The sequence below is a fragment of the Lacerta agilis genome, chromosome 9 (genome assembly GCF_009819535.1).
Source record: "Lacerta agilis isolate rLacAgi1 chromosome 9, rLacAgi1.pri, whole genome shotgun sequence".
NCBI classification, from domain to species: domain Eukaryota; kingdom Metazoa; phylum Chordata; class Lepidosauria; order Squamata; family Lacertidae; genus Lacerta; species Lacerta agilis.
Window position 1 is genome coordinate 59,624,762 of NC_046320.1, and position 24,398 is coordinate 59,649,159.

Below are 24,398 nucleotides of genomic sequence, written 5' to 3' on the forward strand. Positions count from 1 at the left end.
GGAAGCAAGTTGGCTGTGTCACGCTAGTGTTAACAGTTACACAAACCACTTGGTTTATTGAGGCATTTACTTCAAAGCCTAGCTGAAGCCCATTGTGCTGTAGCAAGTGAGGCCTAATTATAAGGATCTGAAGCTCAGTTTGGGTTTCGATTGAAGCTCTAGGCCAAAAATATCCTACAAAATCAAAAGTAGACCTTGTCATCTGATGCCAGCTCAGCACACTTCAAGTGGAGAAAAGAAAGGACTGGTGTTCAGCATTCTGCTTTTTTCATGGACCCTAAACAAGCATATTAGTGAAATGCCTGGAGTCAAATGTTGTTGTTGTTCTTTACTTTCACTGAAAACCTGTATAGCTTTAGTTTGTGAAGTTGTGTTATATTCTTTTAGCTTTCCAAGCAGAAATATTGTGTGTTTGTGGTAAATCATGAGCTTGGTATTACGTAGTCTATTGAGAGTTGACTATTGATTTTTCTTGGAAAATGTTGGTTGGTAGCTAAAGAACTTTATTAAATCAAATCCAAAATGAATTTTCATGGGACATTATTCTAATAATTCTGTGATGAGATCCAAAAGGAACTGAGCTGTGTGAAGACAAGACTAATTAAGACAAGACTGGGAAGCCTCCAATAAATTTTGCTGCCAGGAACAAAAGACAATATTCTCCCCTCCCTTTCCATGTACAAATGCCAACCCAACTGGTAGTTAATTTTCATTTAAATACTGGTGGTGAACCATTGTTTTCCACTGCATCTAAGGTGCAGAGTGCATTGGTTGAAACAAACTCTTTGTCTTTCTGTCTTCTAACACCTCGCTGCAAATCGCAACCTTGCTGTCTGAGGCTCATTTTGCCTAATGGTAGGAACAGCCCTGAGACAAGGTTATCAAAGCTCTGAAGCTGATTTGAGAGAACTTCCTATATTAAGATTTTCTTAATCACCATCATCATTATATTCTGTTAGTGTATCTGTAGAAATCTGGAGGTTTGCAAGTCACAACATCCTCTCATGGGGGGAAACTGTTATCTAAATGTGTGGTTTCGGACTGGCCAAAGATATTTGCAGAGAGTCTGATTATGCCAGGAAATGAGATGTAACTTTTAGTGTCTGCAATATGGCGATACAACATATCTTTTAAAAACAAACATGTAATCTCTTTCCTGCATTGCTTTCCTAATATATTTTTGCTTCATGCTGCTTAATCATCTAAGTATCTAACTACTGGAACATAAGAGAAACAATACAGATAAAACAATAAAATCAAAATAAAACAAAAAGAAACCTGAACACATGCCTGCTAGAAAAAGAAAATCATTTGTAAGGTGCTTGAAATTTAGGAGACCTACAGCAAGGTTTAGTCCAGTGAACAAGGGGAGAGACAAATTTCAGCTTCATTATTACTTATATGAATGGAAAATGCACAGTTAATCTACTGATCATGAACGCAACAGGAAAAATGGGAAATCATTCAGCCCCCTGGGTGATAGAGGAAGGCTGTTAGCAGTTTAACAAGATCAAGTAGCAAGTTGGGATGGAGGAATCCATCCATTTCTCTCAATTTCACATTTTCCTCATTTTACATTCAGTTCTCCACATTTCTGCAGCAATTTGGATTTTTTTTTTAAAAAAAATATGCATTATAATTTATCTGCATCTTAATACAAATTTCTTCTAACAAACCCATTTTTATATGCAGCTTTGACCAATGTATACATTTTTGCAAGCAATCTTTGCTTATATAATGCACTTTGTATGCTATTTTCACTCTTGTATGCATTTTTGTACCCCTTACTTGGTTAGACTTGCAACTGCATTGCAAAATTCGGAGAAGTGCAAATTTCAAAGGAAGCCCTTCTTATAGTTCGTGTATTGTTTTTGGGAAGTGTGAATTAGGATGTTTGGGGCTAATGTTCCTCTCCATCTTGAGCTTGCACAGTGCAGACTAAGACACCCCCTGTCTCTGCTGGTACTTAAAAGCAAAGGCAGGAACCTGTCTTCGCTTGACTTCCTCGCAAAAGCCACCAGGGATTTTGCCTAGCAAACTTCCCCACTGCATGCTTCTCCTCCTCCTCTTTGTCTTCAGTGAGGGGGTGGGCAGAATTAAACTGCTGACCATTGTTCAGTCGGGCAACTGCCTAAAAAAATTCAGATAAGCACAAATTTCGAAGGACAGCTTCAGTTCACAGAAAGAGTGAATTTGCTAGATTTGCCTTTAAATGTGAACTAAAAGTGATGCAACGGCACCTGCCCTGGAGAGTTGCATCCAGTCAGCTTGGACAACACTAGGTCAGAAAAGGATTCAGAGATCGCTATGAATGTTGATTAAGCTGAAACACCAAGAGTCTTAGATTTGTAGCCTAATCTGTTCTGGACACAGGGCAAGTCCCATTGAAATCAATCATACTTAAGTAAACATGCAGGGGATTGGCTGCCCATTGTATTAAACCCTCCACTGTTTCTCTGTGAAATGTCAACACATTTCTTTTGGTTAATGCTCACCAGTTTGCTTTAACTACAATGCTAATGCCAAAAATGTGGTAGAAAGGGGACACACATACACCCAATTTTAAAGTATCCTCATCCTAACCACAATTACTCAGCCTGGTTGATTTCAATTGGGTTTACTTCCAAGTAAACATTGTGGCATAAAGCTCCCTTTCTAAACACGCCTGCTTTGAAGCCAGTTCCGTTTGACTCAATGGGCTTATGCAGAATTAAACTGCTTAAGTTTGGGGTGCAAATGAGGCTTCTGTATTTATCCACGGAATGGAATATGGAGCAAAGCTTAGGCAAGAGACACATTAATGAAAATTCTACTTGGATGTGTTTTTATTTTTAATTTCAATAATAGCTGAAGACACGGTGCAGCAAAAAATATCCCTGTACTCAGAAGACGCCAAACCACCATGCTACTGCTGAGACATCATTCCCAGAAGACAGACCACATTTAGCTTCTAAGGAGCCTTCCTTTAAAACTCCAGCCAGTTGTTTGTGTCCCCCCTCCATGCAAGTGCATTCCAGTGTGGGGAAATGCAACCTCTGGGGCAGCCTGACCCACTGGTGTTCAGTATTGTCTACCCCAGGGGGTCAGCAATTTTTTTTAGCCGCGGGCCGGTCCACTGTTCCTCAGACCTTGTGGTGGGATGGAGAAGCGGCACCAGGGGGGAGCTGGAAGAAGAGGCGAGGGGCGTAAGTAGTCCTGCTCCCCACCCCCCAGCCCCAGCCGCTGCGCCTACCTTCCCAGGGGCTGCCACCACCACCACTGCTGCTTCTTCTTGTGGGTAGGCAAAGCGAGCTCATCCGCTCCGCTCTCTGGCCCAAAGGAGCACCAGGGCAGCGATGTGACGCTGACGGGAGGAAGGGGCCATGCCGCGAAGCTGGAACCTGCCGTGAAGCTGAGACTCCTGGCGGTGGCGACGGGAGGAAGAGGGCAAGCGGCGGCAGCTCTGCCGGTAACAGGAGGTAGGGGCCGAGTGGCGGTGGCTCTGCTGGCAATGAGGGGAAGAGGCTGAGAGGCGGCTATATCAATCAAACGCTGCGCCAGGTCTCTGCCAATCAAACGCCGCTGAGGTAAACCAGACATTTGAGTGGCAGAGCCGCCGCCGCTTGGCCTCTTCCTCCCGTCACCATCGCCAGGAGTCTTGACTTCCTGATGGATTCCACCTTCGTGACGCAGGCCAGATTTATGAGCCGGGGGGGCGCATCCAGGCCCCCGGGCCTTAGTTTGCCGACCCCTGGTCTACCCTGGCTGGCAGGATTTCAGACATGGAACATTCCCAGCCCTACCTGAAGATGCTAGGGACTGAAACGTGGGCCTTCTGCATGAAAAACAGGTAGACTACCACTAAGCCTCAGCTGCCTGACAGAATCCCAACTTCACCACACTCAAGAGCAGTAAAAAAGCCCACAGAAATCTGTGTTTTTCTTCAGCTGACGCTAAAACTACATATTTTCTCTTGAAAATAAGGGTGCAGAGTAATCATTGAGAATATTTCTTACTGTTTATGTTATTGGGATTTAAAGTTCACAGCATGTTACACGTTGAAAGAAAATTTAACGCCTAGTAAATTAGCAAAAAAAAAATGTATAAAACATGCTCAAATGTATGCTGGGAATGTTAGGAAAAAGAAGGCACCTTTTTATCATATGTGGTGGAATTGTTAGGTAGTAAAAGGATTTTGGGAAATGATTTCTAATGAGTTGAAATAACTTTTGTTAAAAAGCCCGAAGCCTTCCTTTTAGGAATTCTAGGTGCCGAAATCTCAAAGGAGCAGAAAAGACTATTTATGTATGCGACCACAGCTGCATGGATGCTACTGGCCCAGAGGTGGAAAGAAGATAAAATTCCTACCAGAGAAAAATGACAGATGAAGTTTATGGACTATGCTGAAATGGCTAAAATGACCGGAAGAGTCAGAAACCAAAAAGACCAAAATTTTAACAAGGAATGGGGGGAATTTATAACTTACCTTAAACACCAATGTAAACAGTTAAAATCATCAATAGGATTGGAATATCACTTGTACTTTAAGGTTGAATTCTGGACATAACGGAAGAGGTATAGGGTTTGGATTATCATAAAAGATGCGGGAGGAAAAAATTAATGATAGGACCACAAAGGGGAGGATGGAAGTCCAGGAGATTCCTTGGAATCTTGCTTTTATTATTTATGTTTGATATCTCTGTAAAATTTTAATTTGAAAAACCAAATAAATGAATTTTATTTATAAAAAGAGATAATATTTCTTATTGTTATCATCAATTTTTCAGATAATGAAAGCTCAACACCCCCCCTTTCCCCTTACTTTGGCCACATCATGAGAAGAGAAGACCCCCTGGAAAAGACCCTGGTGTTGGGAAAGATTGAGGGCACAAGGAAAAGGGGAGGACAGAGGACAAGATGGTTGGACAGTGTTCTCAAAGCTACCAACATGAGTCTGACCAAACTGCGGGAGGCAGTGGAAGACAGGAGTGCCTGGCGTGCTCTGGTCCATGGGGTCATGAAGAGTCGGACACGACTAAATGACTAAACAACAACAACAACAACATATTGAAGCCATGTTCAGTGCTGGTGATTCACCGAAAGACAATATGGCACCACGCTGGAAAACTTTACCGAGTAACCATGATCACTTTGACGACTCCAGCAAAGTAAAGGGACAACTCTCCAAATTACATACGGCCCTATGGAAGGATCGGCTTGTATACTTAAACTGCATTTTCAGCTTTCTCTTGATCCCTACCCCTTGTCTATAAATACTCCATTTTTTTCTGAAAGTAAGCATTTTAGTGAGAAAATTAGGGAGGGAAAGGAAAGGGGAATGTGGGCTGGGTTCCACTCTCGTTTCACTAGATGAAGCATTATGGCTGCCTAGGAAGTGGAATCAAACGCTTTCTGAAACCAAGTGGAGGGAAAAGAGGCAACATTACTCAGGGCAGAACCATGTATTATAAAGAAGGCAGGATGCACACTGCTGTGGCAGCTGCAGAATCAGTGTCCTGTTGGTTCAGACCAAATCTCCACCTAACCATCTAACTTTCTCTACATTGGGCATAACTTCGCAATTTTAAATACCCATACCATAACCCTTCCTCGGCTGTATTTTTTTTTAAAAAAAAAAAAAAAACTCTGCCCACTTCCCCAGAATGGGAGGACATGTCAATTTTTGTCTTTTCTCTCTGTTTCTTGTTTTTTAAACCAAAAGTCCAGTTTTTCACATTTCCACATCATTTTGAAATTATTGTGTGTGTGTGTTTTAAGAAAACACTCTTCAGCATTTGGGTGAGAATTTTTTTTTTTTAAACAGAATTTTATTAGCATTTTCATAATAAAACACAAACCCAACCCCACACCTACAAATACAAAAACAAATACAAATACACATAAAGTCAGGATTCTTCTTCTTGTTTATATACCTTACAAAAAAAAAAAATTCTAGTTCCGAATCTTGACGTTTGACTTCCCCCGCCTTTTCACCTTCGATTTTAATTCAATATACTATTTCCTTAACAACTTTTCTCTATAAAATTTTTTAACTTTACTTAAAAAACAAACAAACATACTTATCTCCATCTTAGCATTATAACCTAAATCATAACCAAATATTCTTATAGCTAAACTTATTTCTTCTGTCCTTTATCATGCTGCTTTTAACTTAAAATTCAATATCTCCTTACTTATTTAAAGTAATCTTGTAATTAACAGACTCCACACTCGGATTTCGGATGCCATGGCAGACCATTTAGATTATACATTTAATACTTCAACCCACTCCTCCTCTCTCCATTGTCTTTTTCTGTCTTTCTCCATAGCCAAATCTCCCATTGTCTTCCTCTGAGTGTCCACAGATCCAGGCAGCGTCCACAACAAACCCAGCATCGAGCCTCAGGGCGTTCCTCGTCTCCAATCTGGGCTCCTCCGATTCTTTGGCTCCTTCTTCTTGTAAAAATCTTAAATCTATGTCCCTTGTCCCCGAGCTGCCACCTCGGGGTCCGGATATTGTAAATTTTCCCGTTCCAGGGCTGCCACCCCCAGAAACCGGCCCCCCTTCCATTCGGAGTTGCCCAGCCATCTCAGACCATCCTTCAAACACCTCTCCCAGCTCTTTGCAAAAGTTTGTTTCCATTGTGTAGAACTTTTGAAAAGCCTCCTCTGTGGAAAGTACATCCTTTTTATGAATAATTCCACTCAAGACCTGTAGTTTCCGATTAAGCAATTCCATCTGCAAAATAGTAAGCATTTCCTCATCCCTTAAACCAGAGTTCGATGCCAGTGCGATCGCAAAGTCCAGCATTTTGAGAGAGAGGGTGAGTATCAGATTTCAGTTTCTGTCTCTTCCTTCCTTTGTCTCAATTTTTCCCACGACATACCAAGTCGCCGCCATTTCTCCGAAGCCGGAGTGTAAAGACCAAAACTTCAAACGGAGATATTTTCTCCCCAGTTAACCCCCGAAGGGGGATCTCAACAGACTCAGTTTTTAAATTCCAAGTACTTTCTATGCTTGTTGTAGCAGCAGTCACTTAAAGGGTTAATCTCTTTCACCACTCGAAGGGAGGGAGGCGGGCTGCCTTTCTTCTTTCCCCCAGAGCGTTCCAGGAATACAAAGAGTCAATCAATTACTCACAGCCTCTGGGTTCTTATCAGCTCCTTAATGACAGGTAGAACTTAGACGCTCATCACAGGCTTTGCCGCCGCATTTCCATCCCGGTTGGGGCATGTCCCCTAAAGCCCGGCTCCGTAGTCCCTTCACCCCCACTCCCCCTTTACAGGGGGCGCGGGGGAAGGGTTCGGAGCCACAACGGGCACAGCCGGGGAGCCCAGGGCACGGGACGCTCTTCCCGCACCCCAACCGGAGCCCCGCTATGCGGCTGCAGGGCTCCTGACCCCCGGGATGAACTGGGTGCTTCGCAGCCGAAGCAACCCACGACCACCCATAATGGCGTCAGCCGCCGGAAGCCTTGGGTGAGAATTTTTTGTATGCAATTTCACCCAACACAGACGCTTTTTGCAAAGTAATTTTCCCCAACACATTTCTGTGTGTTATTTTCCACCAATATACACATTTATTTGCACACTTTAATCAAGCATATGTGTTTTTGTGCACATTATTTGGATGGAGGACAGCACTGCAAAATTCAGAGACGTGTAATTTTCCAAGGATGGCTGGTCCATATATTTCTTTCGAGATGTGCAAATTGGGTAGGTTTGCCTTTCAATGTGAACAGATTACCTTTCAATGTAAAATTGCTTCCCCATTTTATTACTGCTCCCCCCCACCTCCCAGGTAACATCTAGGTCAAGCTACCTGATATGCCCAGACCTCATTGCTACATATATTTTCCCAGCCTCTTGTTCTTTGTAAAGTGTTGCTCCATCTTCAGATCAGCTTCCCTCACCACCATTTCCTTCCTTTGCAGTGTTTGGATTATTTATTGGCATCTCACCTGTTCAGGACCTCACTGCTTTTTTTGTTTTTTTCAGTTATATTTTATTAAATTCCAAAAGTTTCACATATACACTCCAATACATAATACAGTTTTGCCAACTTCCCACCCCGTTTTCCATGGTGCTTTTTCCCATTTCTCCCCCTTTGCTGCACCCTATCTTCTATCTTCTATGCCATAACAACAATACAACAATCTCTAATTCCTTCTGTTGCTTGTGGTTCAAATCCTGCTCATGAATTCATCATACTATAGTATTTCTTTAAGTAATCCGAGAAAGGCTTTCATTCTTCCACAAGATTATCATCATTAGGCTTTCTTATTTTGGCTGGTAATTTTGCCAATTACCAGCCCACCACCTTACTTATTCATTCTTCTTTGGTGGGAACTTCTTCCTTCCTGAAGATTATGACCCAGTCTGTAAGTGGACTGGACCGTGAATGTGGCCAAATATACAATAGGGTACTATTTTGTTCAATAGCTGAAGCTTTAAATAAAGCAGCCCCTGAGGCTTACAAAAGACCTTTGTTCACGGCGCAGTTTGAAATCTGGACATTTGATTTTTTTATTATTACTTTTCCGAGGCATGTTGAAAGCGGGTTGTTTTTTTCTTGTTGTTGTTCCTTTTCTGCCAGGATATTTACAGCACAGCCTGGGCTTGTCCTTCTGACAGCTTTCAGCACACTAGCTTTGTTGTGTTGTCAAGTTTCCACGCCCTAGCTCAAAAAAGGAAGCCACAATCCCCAAAATAAGTAAAAAGAAAAACCCAGAAAAACCACAGAGAATACAAGAGTAAGGGATTTGTCTGCTGTCCCCTTCCAGCAGATCCCTTTCCCTCTCTCTGTAGAATTTGAAGGATATCTCTCTCTGTGTGTGTCCAAAGCTTGTTTGAAGGTGCTACCCTGATAATAGAAATCCATCTGCATCAGTGGTGGTATCAATGTGCAGGGATATATGTTCATATATATGTTCATAGGGTTTGGTGGGTATGCATGGTAGGACAAGCTTAGGGGTACTGCACTAAGGGGTACTGTCAGGGACTGGACCTCAGAGGAGGTATGGTGGAGACATCCCCCCTCCTTCTCCTCAGCCTTCTTGAGAAGAGGAGGGCAGTAGATATTTACAACGGTGGCTTGCAGAAGGTCATGACTCTGAGACAAAAGAGGGGAAAAGCTGGGAGATAACAGAAGAGAAAGGGGGGAGAGCTGCAGAGCTGGAGCAGCTGGCTGATATGTTATCATTAGAAAGTATTCCTGACCCTGCTCCTCCTAGGACCTGGCGTGCATTGAGAGTAGTAGAACAGAAAGCTCAGAGGCAGAAAGCACAGATCAGCCGGCGCGGGGATGACGTACAATAGGAGAGAGACGGAGGGGGTGGGACTTTACTCAGAGAAACACCATTACTGGGATGGAGAGGCAATTTTCAAAGCCTCTCACTGTGAGTATTGAATAACTCTTCCTGTTATCTGCTTCTTGGCTGCCTACCGAGGGAGGGATTGGATTCCCTGAAGCCTTACAGGTACCTGCAGATGACCTGCTCACTGAGGATGTGTCCTAATTTGTTTGCAAAAGGCTTCTGCATACAATGCCCACTATTTATTTGTTTACTGAGCATTCATTCTGACTTGCCTGCATGGAGGTTATGTGGCCTCCCATCGCTCCATAGTTCTCCCACACGTTCTGGTGGATTTCCCTATCACTTTCATTTCCACAAGAAGCCTCGCAGTTTTCAAAGCTGGCTTGTTGCATAAGCAGACCAGAGTGCTTTGAGCCCTAAACTTGCAATGGAATCCCTCCTGCAAAATAGTGACGGGCTGGAGGTGAGCAGTGACAGGGCATAGTTACACTTCCTCAACCACTAGACATGCTTTGCACCCTTGGGTATTTTTGTGGGGCTGGAATGGGTCCTTGAGCTCTGCTGATCCTCTCGCTGGTCTGGATGGAGGGCAAGGAAGGGAGCATGAGTTCTGTGTAGAAACCAGCCTGCTGTACAAAAGGGAAATCACCATTCGTTGCTCCACCCACTTTTGCCCCACCCACCAATGACATGTGGCTCCTGGAAGGTTGCTCAGAAAGGTATGTGGAGATGCTTCTCCCTCCTGCCCTAGAGAAATGTAGTTTCATAATGATGGCAAATGTTTCTTCTTTAGAGGTTTGCGCTCTGTTTTGCTGTGGCCAAGTCAAGAGAACAGTCAGGATGGAAGACGCTCAAAATCTGCCCATGGGTATGTGAAGGGGATATGTGAGTCCAATGTGGCTGTGAGGTCCACCACGGTTGTCATGTGTCACTTCCAGCTTCCCTCATGCACGGTCCCTGCACAATCAAGGTTCCAAATTGTGCAAGGAGGCCCCCTGAGTACAGCAGGCTCCATGCTGCAAGTGTTGGTACAGAACGTGTGGGAAGCTGGAAGGAGCCATGTGACAACAATGACAAAGCTTCTTTGCTGCCCCTTCACACAACTGAGCAGGGTTCATGCATAATTTGAAATTGTTGGAAATTCATATTTAGACAGAATCATCACATTTGCCTTCCATGCCCCATGGAGCAAGGCAGCTATTTCATTTGTGAAATGCGCTTTGGAACTACACAAAATATTGCTTCAGTACTACAGGACCTGCTGTCCCCATTCACTCCCCTATTGCAATTTTGTCCCAAATTCCACCATTTTGCCTTATTCTGTTCACAGGCTTCAGCTTTTGCCTTAGTACTGATATCTGTGGGTGGCACCAGTACTATCTGAGCAACTTCTCACTCATTTGGCAGTGCTAGAATTATTGTAATCACCAGAGTCACTGGAAGTGCTACCGTCACTGGAACTATCAGAATCAGTGGAATCACTGGAGCTGCTGGAATCACTTTGCCCACTGGAGTCATTGGAGTCAGAAGAGTTGCTAGAATCACTGGAGTCACTGGAATCACTAGACTCAGAAGTATTACTTGAGTCACTGGAGCTGCTGGAGTCACTAGAGTCATTGGAATCACTGGAACTGCTGGAGTCACTGGAGTCACTGGAACTACTGGAGTCACTAGAGTCACTAGAACTGCTGGAGTCACTAGAGTCACTGGAACTGCTGGAGTCATTAGAGTCACTGGAACTGCTAGAGTCACTAGAATCACTAGAACTGCTGGAGTCACTAGAATCACTAGAACTGCTGGAGTCACTGGAATCACTGGAGTCACTAGAGTCACTGGAACTGCTGGGGTCACTAGAGTCACTGGAACTGCTAGAGTCACTAGAATCACTAGAACTGCTAGAGTCACTAGAATCACTGGAACTACTGGAATCACTGGAGTCACTGGAGTCACTAGAGTCACTGGAACTACTGGAGGTGCTAGAATCATTGGAGTCACTAGAATCACTGGAGGTGCTGGAGTCAGGGGACCCATTAGAGTACTCTGGACTTCCAGAGTTCCCTGAACTGCTGGCCTGTTTCACCTCTTCCTCATTTGAACCACTTGAGCTATTTGGTTCTCCAGTCTGCTGACTGAAATTGCTCTGGCTCTCCACCTGCTGACTAGACTCAGAGTCATCAGTACAACCTGGGTCATCTCCTTGCATGCCTTCATCGCTGAAACGGTAGCTGTTCAGATGATAAGGGACATTTTTTCTCGCATCAAACTCACGGCTGGCATGGAAATCCTTGATGTGCTGTTTGCCAGCAAACAGATCTGCTTCCGAAACTATGGACTCCCCTGTGGTCAGCACTGGACCATGAACTGTGTTTCTCTCCCTCAAATGCTGCAAGCCATTTTGTTCTGCATTGCTAATCTTTTTAAGAGGCGCTACATCCTGGCTGTCAACCTCTTTCTCTGTTGGAAATTCAGCATAGGTCTCTCTGGTTTTTTGTGTGTTGGGCTGACTGTTGCCTTTGGCCTGCACAAAGTTTTTGTCCTCATGGAGCAGCAGGCTCTCGGTTTCGTGCGGATAGCCTCCTTGGGAACGGATAGGATCAACTGTAGAAACTTCTTCAGCAATGGCATATTCTTTGGTGAGATCCAGAAATATTTCTCCTTCCTGGTGACCCTCATCTCCATTCTGCTGGTTCCCATTCGCAACGGCAGAGCTGGTCTTTAAGACTCCTTTATCTGCACTGATGGAATTAATATTGCCCTCATAGCCTCTCCTGAATAGAATTCCACTTCTTTGGATCTGTCACACAGAAGTAAAATAAAACATCAGTGTGTTAAGTCAATTCAAAGGTATATATGGAATCTCCAGAAAAAGGAGGAGATAGTTTAAATCCTGCCATAATGACACTAATACACTCACTAATTGCTCCAAAGTACCAGGACATTTATGAAACTCACCGGGGCCAACATTTCCTACCTTTTCAGCGCTAGGCAAAGGTGTGTGCCCCCCCCCAGCTTTTAAAGGCTTTATTAAACTTATTGCTGCTGTTTTAAGGCTTTTTTATATTTGATGTTATTGGTTAAATTTTGTATACTGCACTTGTCTCTTTTTGTAAAGTGCTGTTGATGCTGAGCAGAAAGGCAGTATATGGCCTCATCTGCATTGTACTTTTAAAGTAACATCATACCACTTTAGCCAAAGAATCCTGGGAACTGTAGTTTGTAAAGGGTGCTGAGAGTTGTTAGGGGGCCCCTATTCCCCTCACAGAGCTACAATTCCCAGAGTTCCCTGGGAAGAGGAATTGGTTGTTAAACCACTTCGAGGATTGTAGCTCTGCGAGGGGAATAACAACTCTCAGCAACTTTAACAAGCTACAGTTCCCAGTATTCTTCTTCTTGTTGTTCAGTCGTTCAGTCGTGTCCGACTCTTCGTGACCCCATGGACCAGAGCACGCCAGGCACGCCTATCTTTCACTGCCTCCTGCAGTTTGGCCAAACTCATGCTATTCGCTTCGAGAACACTGTCCAACCATCTCATCCTCTGTCGTCCCCTTCTCCTTGTGCCCTCCATCTTTCCCAACATCAGGGTCTTTTCTAGGGAGTCTTCTCTTCTCATGAGGTGGCCAAAGTACTGGAGTCTCAACTTAAGGATCTGTGCTTCCAGTGAGCACTCAGGGCTGATTTTTTTAAGGATGGATAAATTCGATCTTTTTGCAGTCCATGGGACTCTCAAGAGTATTCTTAGGGATAGGGAAACTATGACTGTTTGATACCGCATTAAATATACACTGCAGAAAGGCCAGGAAGCCAGTTAGTCAGCTATTGTTTATATCCTGCTGTTCTGAAGTCACACTCTAAGTAGCATTCAACAAAAACCATACCTAGAAACCAATCAATAACATTAAAACAATTTTAATGCCATGTATGATACACAGCTAAAAAATTTTTTTTGAAGAAGTTGAGATGACTCAGATGGTAGAGCGTGACACTCTCAATCTCAGGGTCATGTGTTTGAGCCCCACATTAGGCAGAAGATTCCTGCATTGCAGGGAGTTGGACTAGATAATCAAAGCTGTCAACTTTTTCCTTTTTTTAAGGGAAATTCCCTTAAATTCCGAATAGGATTCCTCGCAAGAAAAGGAAAAAGTTGACAGCTATGGATAATCCTTGTGGTCCCTTCCAACTCTACGATTCTGTGATTGTCAGTGAAATAGCAAAATCCACCAAATGGATGTCAATGAACAGGTTTTCCATTCTTGTTGAAAGGTGCTTCCATGGAACTCCTGGGTTTCCCAAAGAATTAAGTCCATATTCTGCAAAGAATTTATGCATCCACCTAATTTTCATGCACGCAAGTATTGCAATTAGCAGGACTCTTAATACTTTTTAAGACTGAAGCATTTTGGATTGCATCCAACAGAGCTTAGTTGTGAAAGGAAGCAAGGCAGAAGGCACTGGTCAGTCGTGAAAGACCTGCTATTGTAAGCTAAGCAGAAGCTCAGAACGTTCCTTAAATCTTTTATTTATGTGGTGTTAGGACTTTTCATATTTTGTATACTTACCGGGGAAGCAATGGCTATACCAATGATATATATAAGCAAAAGCAGAGTCTTCATGCTTGGGATTGCTTTCTGTGAGGAAATGGAAAGTATATTATATATTTCACTACTAACACTGAGTATTTAATTACATAGCAGAGATATACAAGAAAGGCTCATTTGGCTTGCATAGGGGCAGGGGGTTTATGGCAGAAGAACCAACAAGTGAACCATTAGGGGAAATAACTAAATAATGAAAACATATTATTCATATTGACCCACAATCAAAACTGACGTTAGAATATTGCCATAGAATGCAAATAGCACCCTCAGTTGAGGTATATATATAAAAATCCCAACAGAACAACTATGCAGCAAGTATAGAAGCAGATGTGTTGAGTGAGATTAGTTTTGAGGATCTGATTGAAGCGTCTGCAATTAGAAAAAGTAGGAGAATTTTTTCAAATATAAATAAAGTGGATGTATAAAAAAAAATTAACATTATTTTCCAACTTACTGTAGGCTTTGTTTCATTTCGAAAAATAAAATTTTATTTTATGGTTTATTATTGTTTATATTTTGATTATTATTTTTTGTGACCCTAGCAGTTCGAAAGCACACCGGTGCCAGTAGATAAATATGCACCACTGTGGCGGGAAGGTAAACAGTGTTTCCGTGTGCTCTGGTTTGCGTCACGGTGTTCTGTTGTGCCAGAAGCGGTTTAGTCATGCTGGCCACATGACCTGGAAAGCCGTCTGCGGACAAACCCCGGCTCCCTTGGCCTGAAATGCGAGATGAGCGCCACAACCCCATAGTCGCCTTTGACAGAACTTAACCATCCAGGGGTCCTTTACCTTTACTCTTTATTTGCCTTTTACCTTATATTTTGAATCAGAGACAACGAAGGACAGAGTTTGGCACATCACTACGTGTAACACAGACTCCCAGGGCTCATTGAAAGGTGGCAGTACTATTCTAAGACAAGCCACTACCCGTCTGAAAATATACCAGTCTCTCCAAAAAGGGACAGAATTCCTGGAAATGTAGCAGTGTGCTGAATGCAAAATGTAGCCCTCACAATTACATTAAGTCCTTGCTTCTACCATGTCGTTTATATATAGGACGGAGCCCCCTGGGTGGCTGAAACTGAGCTCTGACTGTGAGGGCTCCTAATCTGTTATTTCCTCTCTCTAGAATATTTGACGGGAATTAGGGTGAGAACTGTAGGCCTTATGTTGCAAGTGTAGGGTATTTGCATGCAATCCTATAAAATCCTCTTTGTTGCTCACCTGCCGGTCTCAATAAGCCTATTGAGACTACTTAATATTATACAGAGTAACAATTTTACTGCCTGAGTAATAATACATTTTCCTTGCAAAGTCCAAGATCTGGGTTTCCTTTCTTGTGTTGAGAGAGTGACACGATGACAAACAAACCTAGTCACTTTTTAGACTGATTAATGTTCACTGCCCATTCCTCCAAAGGTGTAAATTATGCTGGAAACATCTGGCAGGGGTAACAATAAACACTGCTGCAGCTGGTGGAGGTTTTTCATTTTACTTTTTTGTGTTCTCAAGCACCAGAGCACTAAATGTACACATCTAGGCCTCAATTATTGACACCAGGCCTGGGGCTTGATGTGCCACCCAAGACCAGAGAAGCCACATCAGTTGGTTAATCATAACTTCTATGGCTGACTAGAAGATTCTGCATGAAGCAAAGGGCAATCTTAGCTGGGCATTTTCCAGCTAGCACAGGGTTCTAGGCGTTGCAAAACCACAGGGGAGGCAGAAAACTCATAATAATGGGTTTCCTTCAGTCATGAGTGTGACATCCCCATTTAGGTGGAGAAAATGCTCTCCTTCTGTGGCTGGAGAGAAAGAAAGAAAAAAGCTACAGGGGAAATCTCCAGACACATGAGAAAATCCACTATTCCACATGGTAAAAAAGGAGGGCTGGGGGAACCAACGTTCTCTTTTGAAAGTAGCTAAGAGTTAATTATTGTGCATGGTTTAAACCAATGTACCTATTGAGAAATTCTTTTCAAACCATTTTTGGTTTTTACGGTTTCCACAGATGGGTGGGTGATTCACAAGCAATCGCCAAGAGAATCAAGTGGGTTTTGCTGGTACCCAGTGTCTCTGGTAAGCGTTACCCACAAAAGGGCCACAGCTCAGTGGTTGAACATCTGCATCCCAAGTTTCCATCACCAGAATCTCCATGCAGGGTAGCGAGAGACCCTGGTCCAAAATCTTGTAGTCATGGCTAGTCAGTGTGGACCATACAATGGACCAAGGATCTGACTCTGTATGATGCAGCTCCCTATGTCCATATGTTCCAAATGGAAATGTAGGCAGATGCTTCAGAGGAAGCTTTAGAAAGGGGAACCCGGGATGAACCAAGTTTTAATGAAATCTAAAGTTTGCGTTCTTTGTAGTATCAGTCACCAAATCAGATGGCCACATCTTAATGTGGTAAGTTTCCTGCCACTAAACCTGGGTAACTCCCCCACTCAAAACAAATCCGGGGGGGGGGGGGAATTCTGGAGGGCACAGCAGGAGCAAAGTATATTTCTTTTTTCTTTTCTGAAAATCATTTTTATTAAATCTTCCAAATTAACAATCCAGTCAAAACCATATTAAACATTCCAAATTATACATAGACTTAATCCAAATATTCAATCCATTTAGTTATTTAGTTATTTATTTATTTATTATTGGACTCCCCACACTTCAAGTTCTGGAGGGCTCTAATCTCATCTCAGTCAATTTCTGCATTTTATATTTCATCCAGTAATCCTTTTGGCTCTCTGCTGTTGTCCTTCATTTTTTTTTAAGAAGCAAAGTATATTTCCAGGTGGACAAAAATAAAATAAAAAAGGCAATCTTGTAGGTAAACTGGTCCCAAGTCGTTAAGGGCTTCGTATACTGATGGTAACTCATTGAACCTGACCTGGTAGGAGTTCAGAAATGGAGGGCACATGGGGGATGAGGTCCTTGCTTGTGATGGCTGCTTGCCATGTGTCTAGCACCACCATTGCAATCTAGACATGGATTTAATGTGCAGAGACTGTGTGTGTGTGTGTGTGTGTTTACATTTAAAGTCAAATAGCATCATGGTGAGCCTGATAATTATCAACCTTGCAGGAGTCACAGTGGGAAAAGTTAACACTTTCCTCCCCTGCTGTGGTCATGAGGAGAATCCCTCCCCTGAAGCCAGCATTTGCTTTGGAGGGGAAGTCCCTGAGTGATGTCAATGAGCAGCACCCAAAGGGGGGGGGGTGGATTTTCCTCAAGACCACAGTGAGGGAGAAAAGAGTTACATTTCCCCTCTGTCCCGATTATCAGCACCACCAGCTGGTGCTATTTGCATTTTTATCAAAACAACAACAACCCAGAGACATTTTAAATGCAACGATGCATTTGATATCACGCATGATGTAGAGACCTAAGTAAGACCATTGCTGCTTCTGATTCAGAATTGCCTGCTCTGGTGGTGTCTGCACTAAGCAGGTATCTCTCCCAGTTCTGCTACTTGAGAAACTTTATTTTTCAATGGGGATGCCAGCGATGGAACCTGGAACCTTCTGAGTGGCAGTCTCGAGCTGTTATCTTCCCATGGACAATAGCACACAGGAGCTGCTATTGCCATAGTGATGATCTCATACCAACCTGTCCTTAGCCGAGGATGCCACCTTCTTTTCCTATATGGCTCCTGTGCCTTTATCTGCCTTTATGGCAAACAGAAATTCAACAGGGAGCATCCCTCATCACAACTTCTCCCTGCTGGGAAAAGCTGAAGCTGTTGGGATTTCTGCCTGCTGAGTAGAAATGATCGTGTAAACTGATGATACATATAATTTTGCAAACTACCTCTACCCCCTTCCATTAAACCAAAGAATGCTAATTGCTGTTAATCTTCCTATGCAAAATTGTTGGTTTTTTATATAAAAAACCCCCTAGCTTTGCTACCTGCTAAACGTCAATGCACTCATGCAAATGATCACTGTATTAGTTGTAGGAAATACTCGATATGTATACATTGTTTGTCCTTTTACAAAATTAAATAAATTCAGCACGAAACCGTCTGTTTCAAAGTAAAGCATGTTCCACTTACCTTCTTTGCTGTGCTGCAATGAGCAATCTTAAAATCATTAGTGATGGGGTTTTTTTTATGCCTCTGTGCCTCAGTTCTCTGAGGTAAGGACCCACGGAAGTACCCTGCAAGAATTTAAATAGTGTTTTAGCTTCTAGGCAACCAATCAAAGCCTTGCAACTTAACTGTGACTTCACACAGGGTCTTAAGCAAAAACCCACTAATCCCCCCCCTTTTGTCCTTGAAATGATTATGTGCCTTTGCACTAAATTGAAATTCTCCTTCTTCCCCACTCATGCAGAATGCTAGATAAGTATATTCCATGGCTTGTTTTTGCAAGATAATATATATTATGAATGCCAGGCAAATCCCTCCTTCTGTGATTACTATATTCCTTTACCTACGTTTTTCCTTTAGAGATATTCAGGTGCATTCTAACTGAAAGGTAAAATTTTGGAGACACTCCCAATCCGGTTAACTTACATGTCAGTTAATAGCTATTTTTTGTGTGTGATGCTCCATAATCCAATCTTCTAGGCTGGCTATTGTCACAAACCTTCCATTTGTTCAGTCAACCAGGTTTCCCGCTGCAATGTCCCTTGATTTTTGCAGTCATCAAACCCTTCTCGGCAGCTACTTTTTTTACACATCACTTAGCATCCCACCTCTGAATATATGATAGACTTTAGCCACGCTAGGTTTTTGCGTATGCAGTCAAACAAACTGTGTTTCACCGCACACCTGATCCTGGTTTTTCAATGTACACTGACATATTGCGATGTCGCAGCTGAAAAACCTTTGTGGTGGCACAGCAAACTTTCAATATTCACCAAACAATTGGAATGTGGAAGGGCTTTGGAGCAGCCCTGTTAATGAAGTCATGTTTCACTAAAGTCTCACGTATTTAGGGCCTCAAAATCTCGTGGGGTGGGGGGAGAGAAGGTACCATGGAAAAGAATTCCCCCCCCCAGAAGAACAATGTCCAAAACTCATTGGGAGTCAGCTTGTCAATAAACCTTTGTCTTTTTTTTGCACCAAATAGTTTTCACTTACTTACAAATAAAGTGTTTGTTTGTTATATATTTAACTGTACAAACTCTAACTGATTATAGAGGGTGTTTTTTTAATGTAAAAGATCTAATCATTACATGTTCAGGTTAAAAATCTAAACAGAGTCTTCATGCTCACAATCACCTTAACATTACAAAACAATACTGAATATGCAGCCAATGACCTCTCCCTCAATTTTGGACATACGTCCATGAATTTTGTCCATGAATTTGCCTTATACACTTTTGAATCCACTTAATGCTAAGGGCAAGCTAATTCCATAAACCCATCATTTAAATAAGTGCTTCCTAAGGTTTTCCCGGCCATAACTGGAATTTCCTGGACATAACCGAAAATCGGCAAAAATCCAGACGTATGGCAACCCAAAAATTTTGGTGAGTAGAGAAAGATTTCTGGTTGCTTGGCAGAGCAATCACAGAAGGCTACAGACCTTGTTACAGTGTAATGAGCGTTCCCCACATCAAATGGGGTGCGCTTTTTGCGTGGTCGCAAGTAGAGATGGTTGGACAGTGTTCTCGAAGCTACTAACATGAGTTTGGCCAAACTGCGAGAGGCAGTGAAGGATAGGCGTGCCTGGCGTGCTCTGGTCCATGGGGTCACGAAGAGTCGGACACGACTGAACGACTGAACAACGAACAACAACAAGTAGACCCATTGGATCACGGTGGCAGCTCCTGGCAGTTGGTCTGGCATCATCCTCCCCAGGTTGGGATACCTGTGGGCTCCACCTACCCTAGCAGCCACCCAATCCCGGCTGGGGAGGTGTTGCCAGGGGGATTGGCCAGGTAGAAGCAGGGATTATACAGTACACACAATAGAGCTTGAGTCATACCTGGGAAGCGGCCGTTGGATTCAGAGCTTCCCCACCCTCCACTCCCTCAATTGACGCTTACTTTGCAGGTTTAACCACCTTTTTTCCACAGCCACACAGGCACGCAGGCGCTGCTATGACAAGGTCGCTGTTGAAGGGCCGGAAAGGAATTTCCCTGCATTGGCAGGTTTCGCCTTTCCCGTAGCAATTCGTCACAACTTTGGTGGTTGCAGGCCTTGGGCGGAATCCTTTAGTCATTTACAGGATTGGGGGGGCGTGGGGCGGTGACCCCCGTCCCCATTGCGGTGGCGATAACAGGGTTCCCATTAAAGGGGTCTCAGGGGGAGGCATTGACCATACACCCAGGGTTGTCATTGCCCTCCCCTTCCAGCGGCAGCGAACATAGGGGGGCGGGCTATCTGCTTGAACATATGTTCTCCAGACTAGCCCACTCCCCACTCATGTTGGATAACCCTGAAGTTACCCAGAACCCCAGCTGGGGGGCTGGGAAGGATAAACGCCCAATGCCTGGGACAATGTCTTCCTACATCTGAAATATTAATAAAGTTGTGGCCAATTTAATCCCATGGAACGTTGTCACATATCGTTATTTCCCTCAGGGGCTGCCCCAGGGTACGGGGGATTTCGCCTGGCCGCGCAAACAGCATCCATTCTTTACAAGCCTATATGACCCTCATGGTTCCTTCCAACTCTACAATTCCATAGCTGTCAACCCTCCCTGCTGTTTCCCAATTCTATAATAAAGGAATTTCCCGCAAAACAGGGGAAAGGTTGACAGTTACGCAATTCTATGTTTCTATTATTTTTTTATGTTGTTTGCTTTATGAGCTCCACAGAGAACTCTTTTTGTGGGGCAGCTATAAAAATGTAAAAAAATAAGCACAGGATTGTGTGAAACTGTTCTAACATTTTTATTGCTCATTTCTGACTTCACATTAACTTTTCAGCCTTCTCCCTTTCTTTTTAATTAAAAAAAATCATATTTACCAAATAAAATATAAAGCCCTTTTTTCTAGCAAAGTAGCTCCTGGCCCTGCTCTCCCCCCCCCCATAAAAAAGCCACTGAAGTGTTTGTTCAAAATAGTTATTATATACTATATTGTAGATTTCGCAGGTATATGATGATATATATAACTAATGGGCACCCTTGAGTGAAGAGTAGTCATTACCCTATTGAAAAGCGAAGCCCTGGAGGCTCTGATGAAATTATAGATTTGCATTCTCAGGAAGCCAGGGCTTCAAATAGGAAGGGAAGTCTGCCACCATTCAGTAGATGGACAAAGTGCTTGTTTGTAGGAGTCCCTTCTGCTAACAAACAGCCATTACCCAGGTTTTATTGAAGGGATATAAGACAAGCCAACCCCAGCTGCTCAGATGTTTCTGCTCTCTTAAATCAGTGGTGCTCAGTGAGTAGGAAGAGATGGAATTGCCATATTTGTTCATCTACCCCAGTGCTTCTTATGGGTGCTGGCTAGAGCTGATGGGAACGGTAGTCCAGACAGTAATAATAATAATAATAATAATAATAATAATAATAATAATAATAATAATAATAATATTAATAAACTTTATTACCGTCATAGACCAGCAAAAGAGAAAATAAAACGATAGTACATAGTATAGATATTTCTTAAATATCGTCTTTTAACAATACTATTTCAGATCCCATGTTAGATTAAAATTAAGCTAAAATTTAATGGAAGATAATTCCATTTAAGTATTATCTGCTATGGCTTGGTGGAGGCTTTATCGCTGTTGTTGGTTGATGTCATGACGCGTCTCAGTCTTGCTGCATGATAGCAAAATTTAGCTACAGTCATAGTTCACTCTGGGTTGGTGTCCTCAATTAAATATCTAGTCAGCATTTCAATTGAACGGCCTGGTAGATTTTTTAACAGGGGTTCGATTAACTCCTTCCTCAAATCTCGATACAGAGTGCAGTGTAGGAGGACGTGGCTAATAGATTCGATTTCCTTGAGATCACAAGGACATAGCCTCTGTTCTATTGGGATCCAAAGATATCTACCAGTTAGTAACGCCGAGGGTAATGCATTAAAACGAGCCCTAGTAAAGGCCCATCAATGTCTCGGGTTTTCTAACGACTTTAGATAGATGACAGTAATAGTTTGGGGAAGGCTGGTCGAGCTCATGTTGTCTCCTCCAGCCTCTCCAGCTGCCCTCTAGATGTCTGGGTCTTTCGTGTGGTAGCTGCCATGTGTCACTCTGGAATTACCCAGACTGTATATGGGATTCGTCTGCCGAAAATAGTGTCTGGGCAGAATTTACAGTAACCAGTTGAAATGACCAGGCGTATGGCATCCCATATCAGAAGTGCTGGGGGTTTTTTTTGGCGAATTTTCTTTAAAAATAGCTTTAAAACGTAATTTTCACTTTTTGAAATATGGCAACCCTATGGTATTTCCCAGTCTGTATCTGTATTGGAGTTGTTTTGAATGTTTTCGTTGGTGCAGGGTGGGGGGAGTAGAAAGGAGAATTCCCAGGATGCCACAATCCAGATTTGGGGCAAGTACTCTCTTGTGAGATAACCCCAGCAGAGATTTAAAAGCACAAAATATGCAGCAAATTAAAGCATGGGAATATAGGCTGTTAGACTTTTAAAATATGCCCTTCCAAGCTCCTTTGAATGTATCTCACTTCCCCTAGCGTAGAAAAAGACTACACATTTAGTACCGTAAGTTAAAATGGTTTACTTACAAATTCTTCAAAGGTCTGCTTCATGTGCTTTTTCCATACCTCAGAAAAGTTGCACCGGCAGTAAAACCTGATTTAGTTAACAAAGTGATGGAAGTTCCTAAATTATTGGCACAGGAACACAAGAATGGCTGTTGAGAACCATACCAGCTTAGCCTCTTCACATGCTGAGATCATCAGGTAGACTGGGGAGGGAACAAAGGCTTGATTACCTAGTTCTTTGCAATGTGAGAGGAAGTGAACATCGCTAAGCCTGGCTGGACAGATTACTCCATAGCAAGGTTTCCCAAACTTGGGTCTCCAGCTGTTTCTGGACTACAACTCCCATCGTCCTAAGTTAGCAGGACCAATGGTCAGGGATGATGGGAATTGTAGTTCAAAAACACTGGAGACCCAAATTTGGGAAACCTTGCTGTATGGTAATAACTCCTTCATGCATTAATTAGGCTTAAGTGTGATGGTTCTATGAGGCTACTTATTCCACATTTTATTGTTTTGTTGCTGTACGTTGGCCACCAGGGACTCCTTTGGGAGGAAGGTTGGGATATAAATCAATTTAAAAAACAAATAAATATAAACACACAGAATTTATTAGAGGGAGAGAAGCAGACAAGAGAGATAATTTTTAAAGATAAGTGAACTCTTCTAATTAAATTTATGAAGAATAGATATAAGATAAAGTTTCTCTATGTGGATAAATATACATATATATATATATATATATATATATATATATATATATATATATATATATATATATATATATATATCTCAATCTCAGCATGTATTTAAGTATTTGTTGATATTACATTATATTTCTGAGATTTAATAAAAGTTAATAATATTGATAATAATTGCAGCGATGGTGCATTTCTATTTAAATTATAGTAATTACATCTAAATTTGCATCTATGCATGTTAATTAGCCAATGCAAATTTTATGCAGTGTCATGGAGCCTGTGTCTCATATAGATACAGTGCTTTTTCTGGGGGGACGCAGGGGGACGCATACCCCTAAACATTTTGTGAATCTAAGTTTGGCCTCTTTGAGGGGTAGGATTTCAATATGAGTAGGAAAATGAGAGTACCCCTAAACATTTTTTTTAAAGAAAAAAGCACTGTACACAGAAACCTGCTTTGTTTGGATAGCAAATATTTCTGACAGGGAGTGGGAAGTAGTTACTTAAAACAGCATTTTCCCTCGCAACGTATCAAAATACGGCCATGGGTTTGACCCAGAGCTGTTCAAACATTTTCCTTTCTGCTGGATTGATTTTCTATTTCTATACAAGTCCTTATCCTGAATTAGTATTTCCCAAGAGCAACAACCGAAAGGTTACAAAAATACCCCCGCCCCTCCAAAATGAAAAGGATGAGGGATATCCAGCACAGACTCCTAAAATACCAGGTGCCAGGTAAATGTTCACATCTCGACGCAAGGCTTGAGCTTAAATAGAGCCGCAGGCAAATATGACAGGGGACTTGTTCTTCACGTCAAACAGTGTGGGCACAAATTCCTCAAGTTTAGGGATGGCAAGGCAATAACATCACATAACCAAACAGATGGCCAAACCACTGGACTTGTTTATAACCGCTGAAGTGCCTTTTGATTTAAAACATGGTGGTGTTAGTAGCAAGACCGGTGAGATGTTGCATAAGGCTTTTGAATAGCAAAGGGCTGGTGTCTTCCATGATACAGAAAACACTCACTGTGGAACACTGGGGCCGATCTCTTGCCTTTATGCCACACCTTTGACAGGCAGCTGTTTATCATAATGCTCTTTGGGGCTTCAAGGAAGTCCGGCTCTCAGGGGCTGGACTGAGGAGGAATGGTGGGGACGGCCGCCCCTCTTCCTGCAT

The 24,398-nt window shown here is 42.6% G+C and overlaps 1 protein-coding gene across 1 annotated transcript; it reads right to left on the reverse strand.

The window, feature by feature from the left end:
• Positions 1–10,623: 10,623 nt before the first annotated feature.
• LOC117052604 (dentin sialophosphoprotein-like) lies at positions 10,624–17,994 on the reverse strand. The gene is made up of 3 exons (XM_033159572.1): positions 17,945–17,994; positions 13,853–13,921; positions 10,624–12,090 (listed from the first exon to the last, which is right to left on the reverse strand). Exons 2-3 carry the CDS (start codon positions 13,904–13,906, stop codon positions 10,693–10,695), a joined length of 1,452 nt encoding a protein of 483 aa, XP_033015463.1. The 5' UTR covers positions 13,907–13,921; positions 17,945–17,994; the 3' UTR covers positions 10,624–10,692.
• Positions 17,995–24,398: the final 6,404 nt, after the last annotated feature.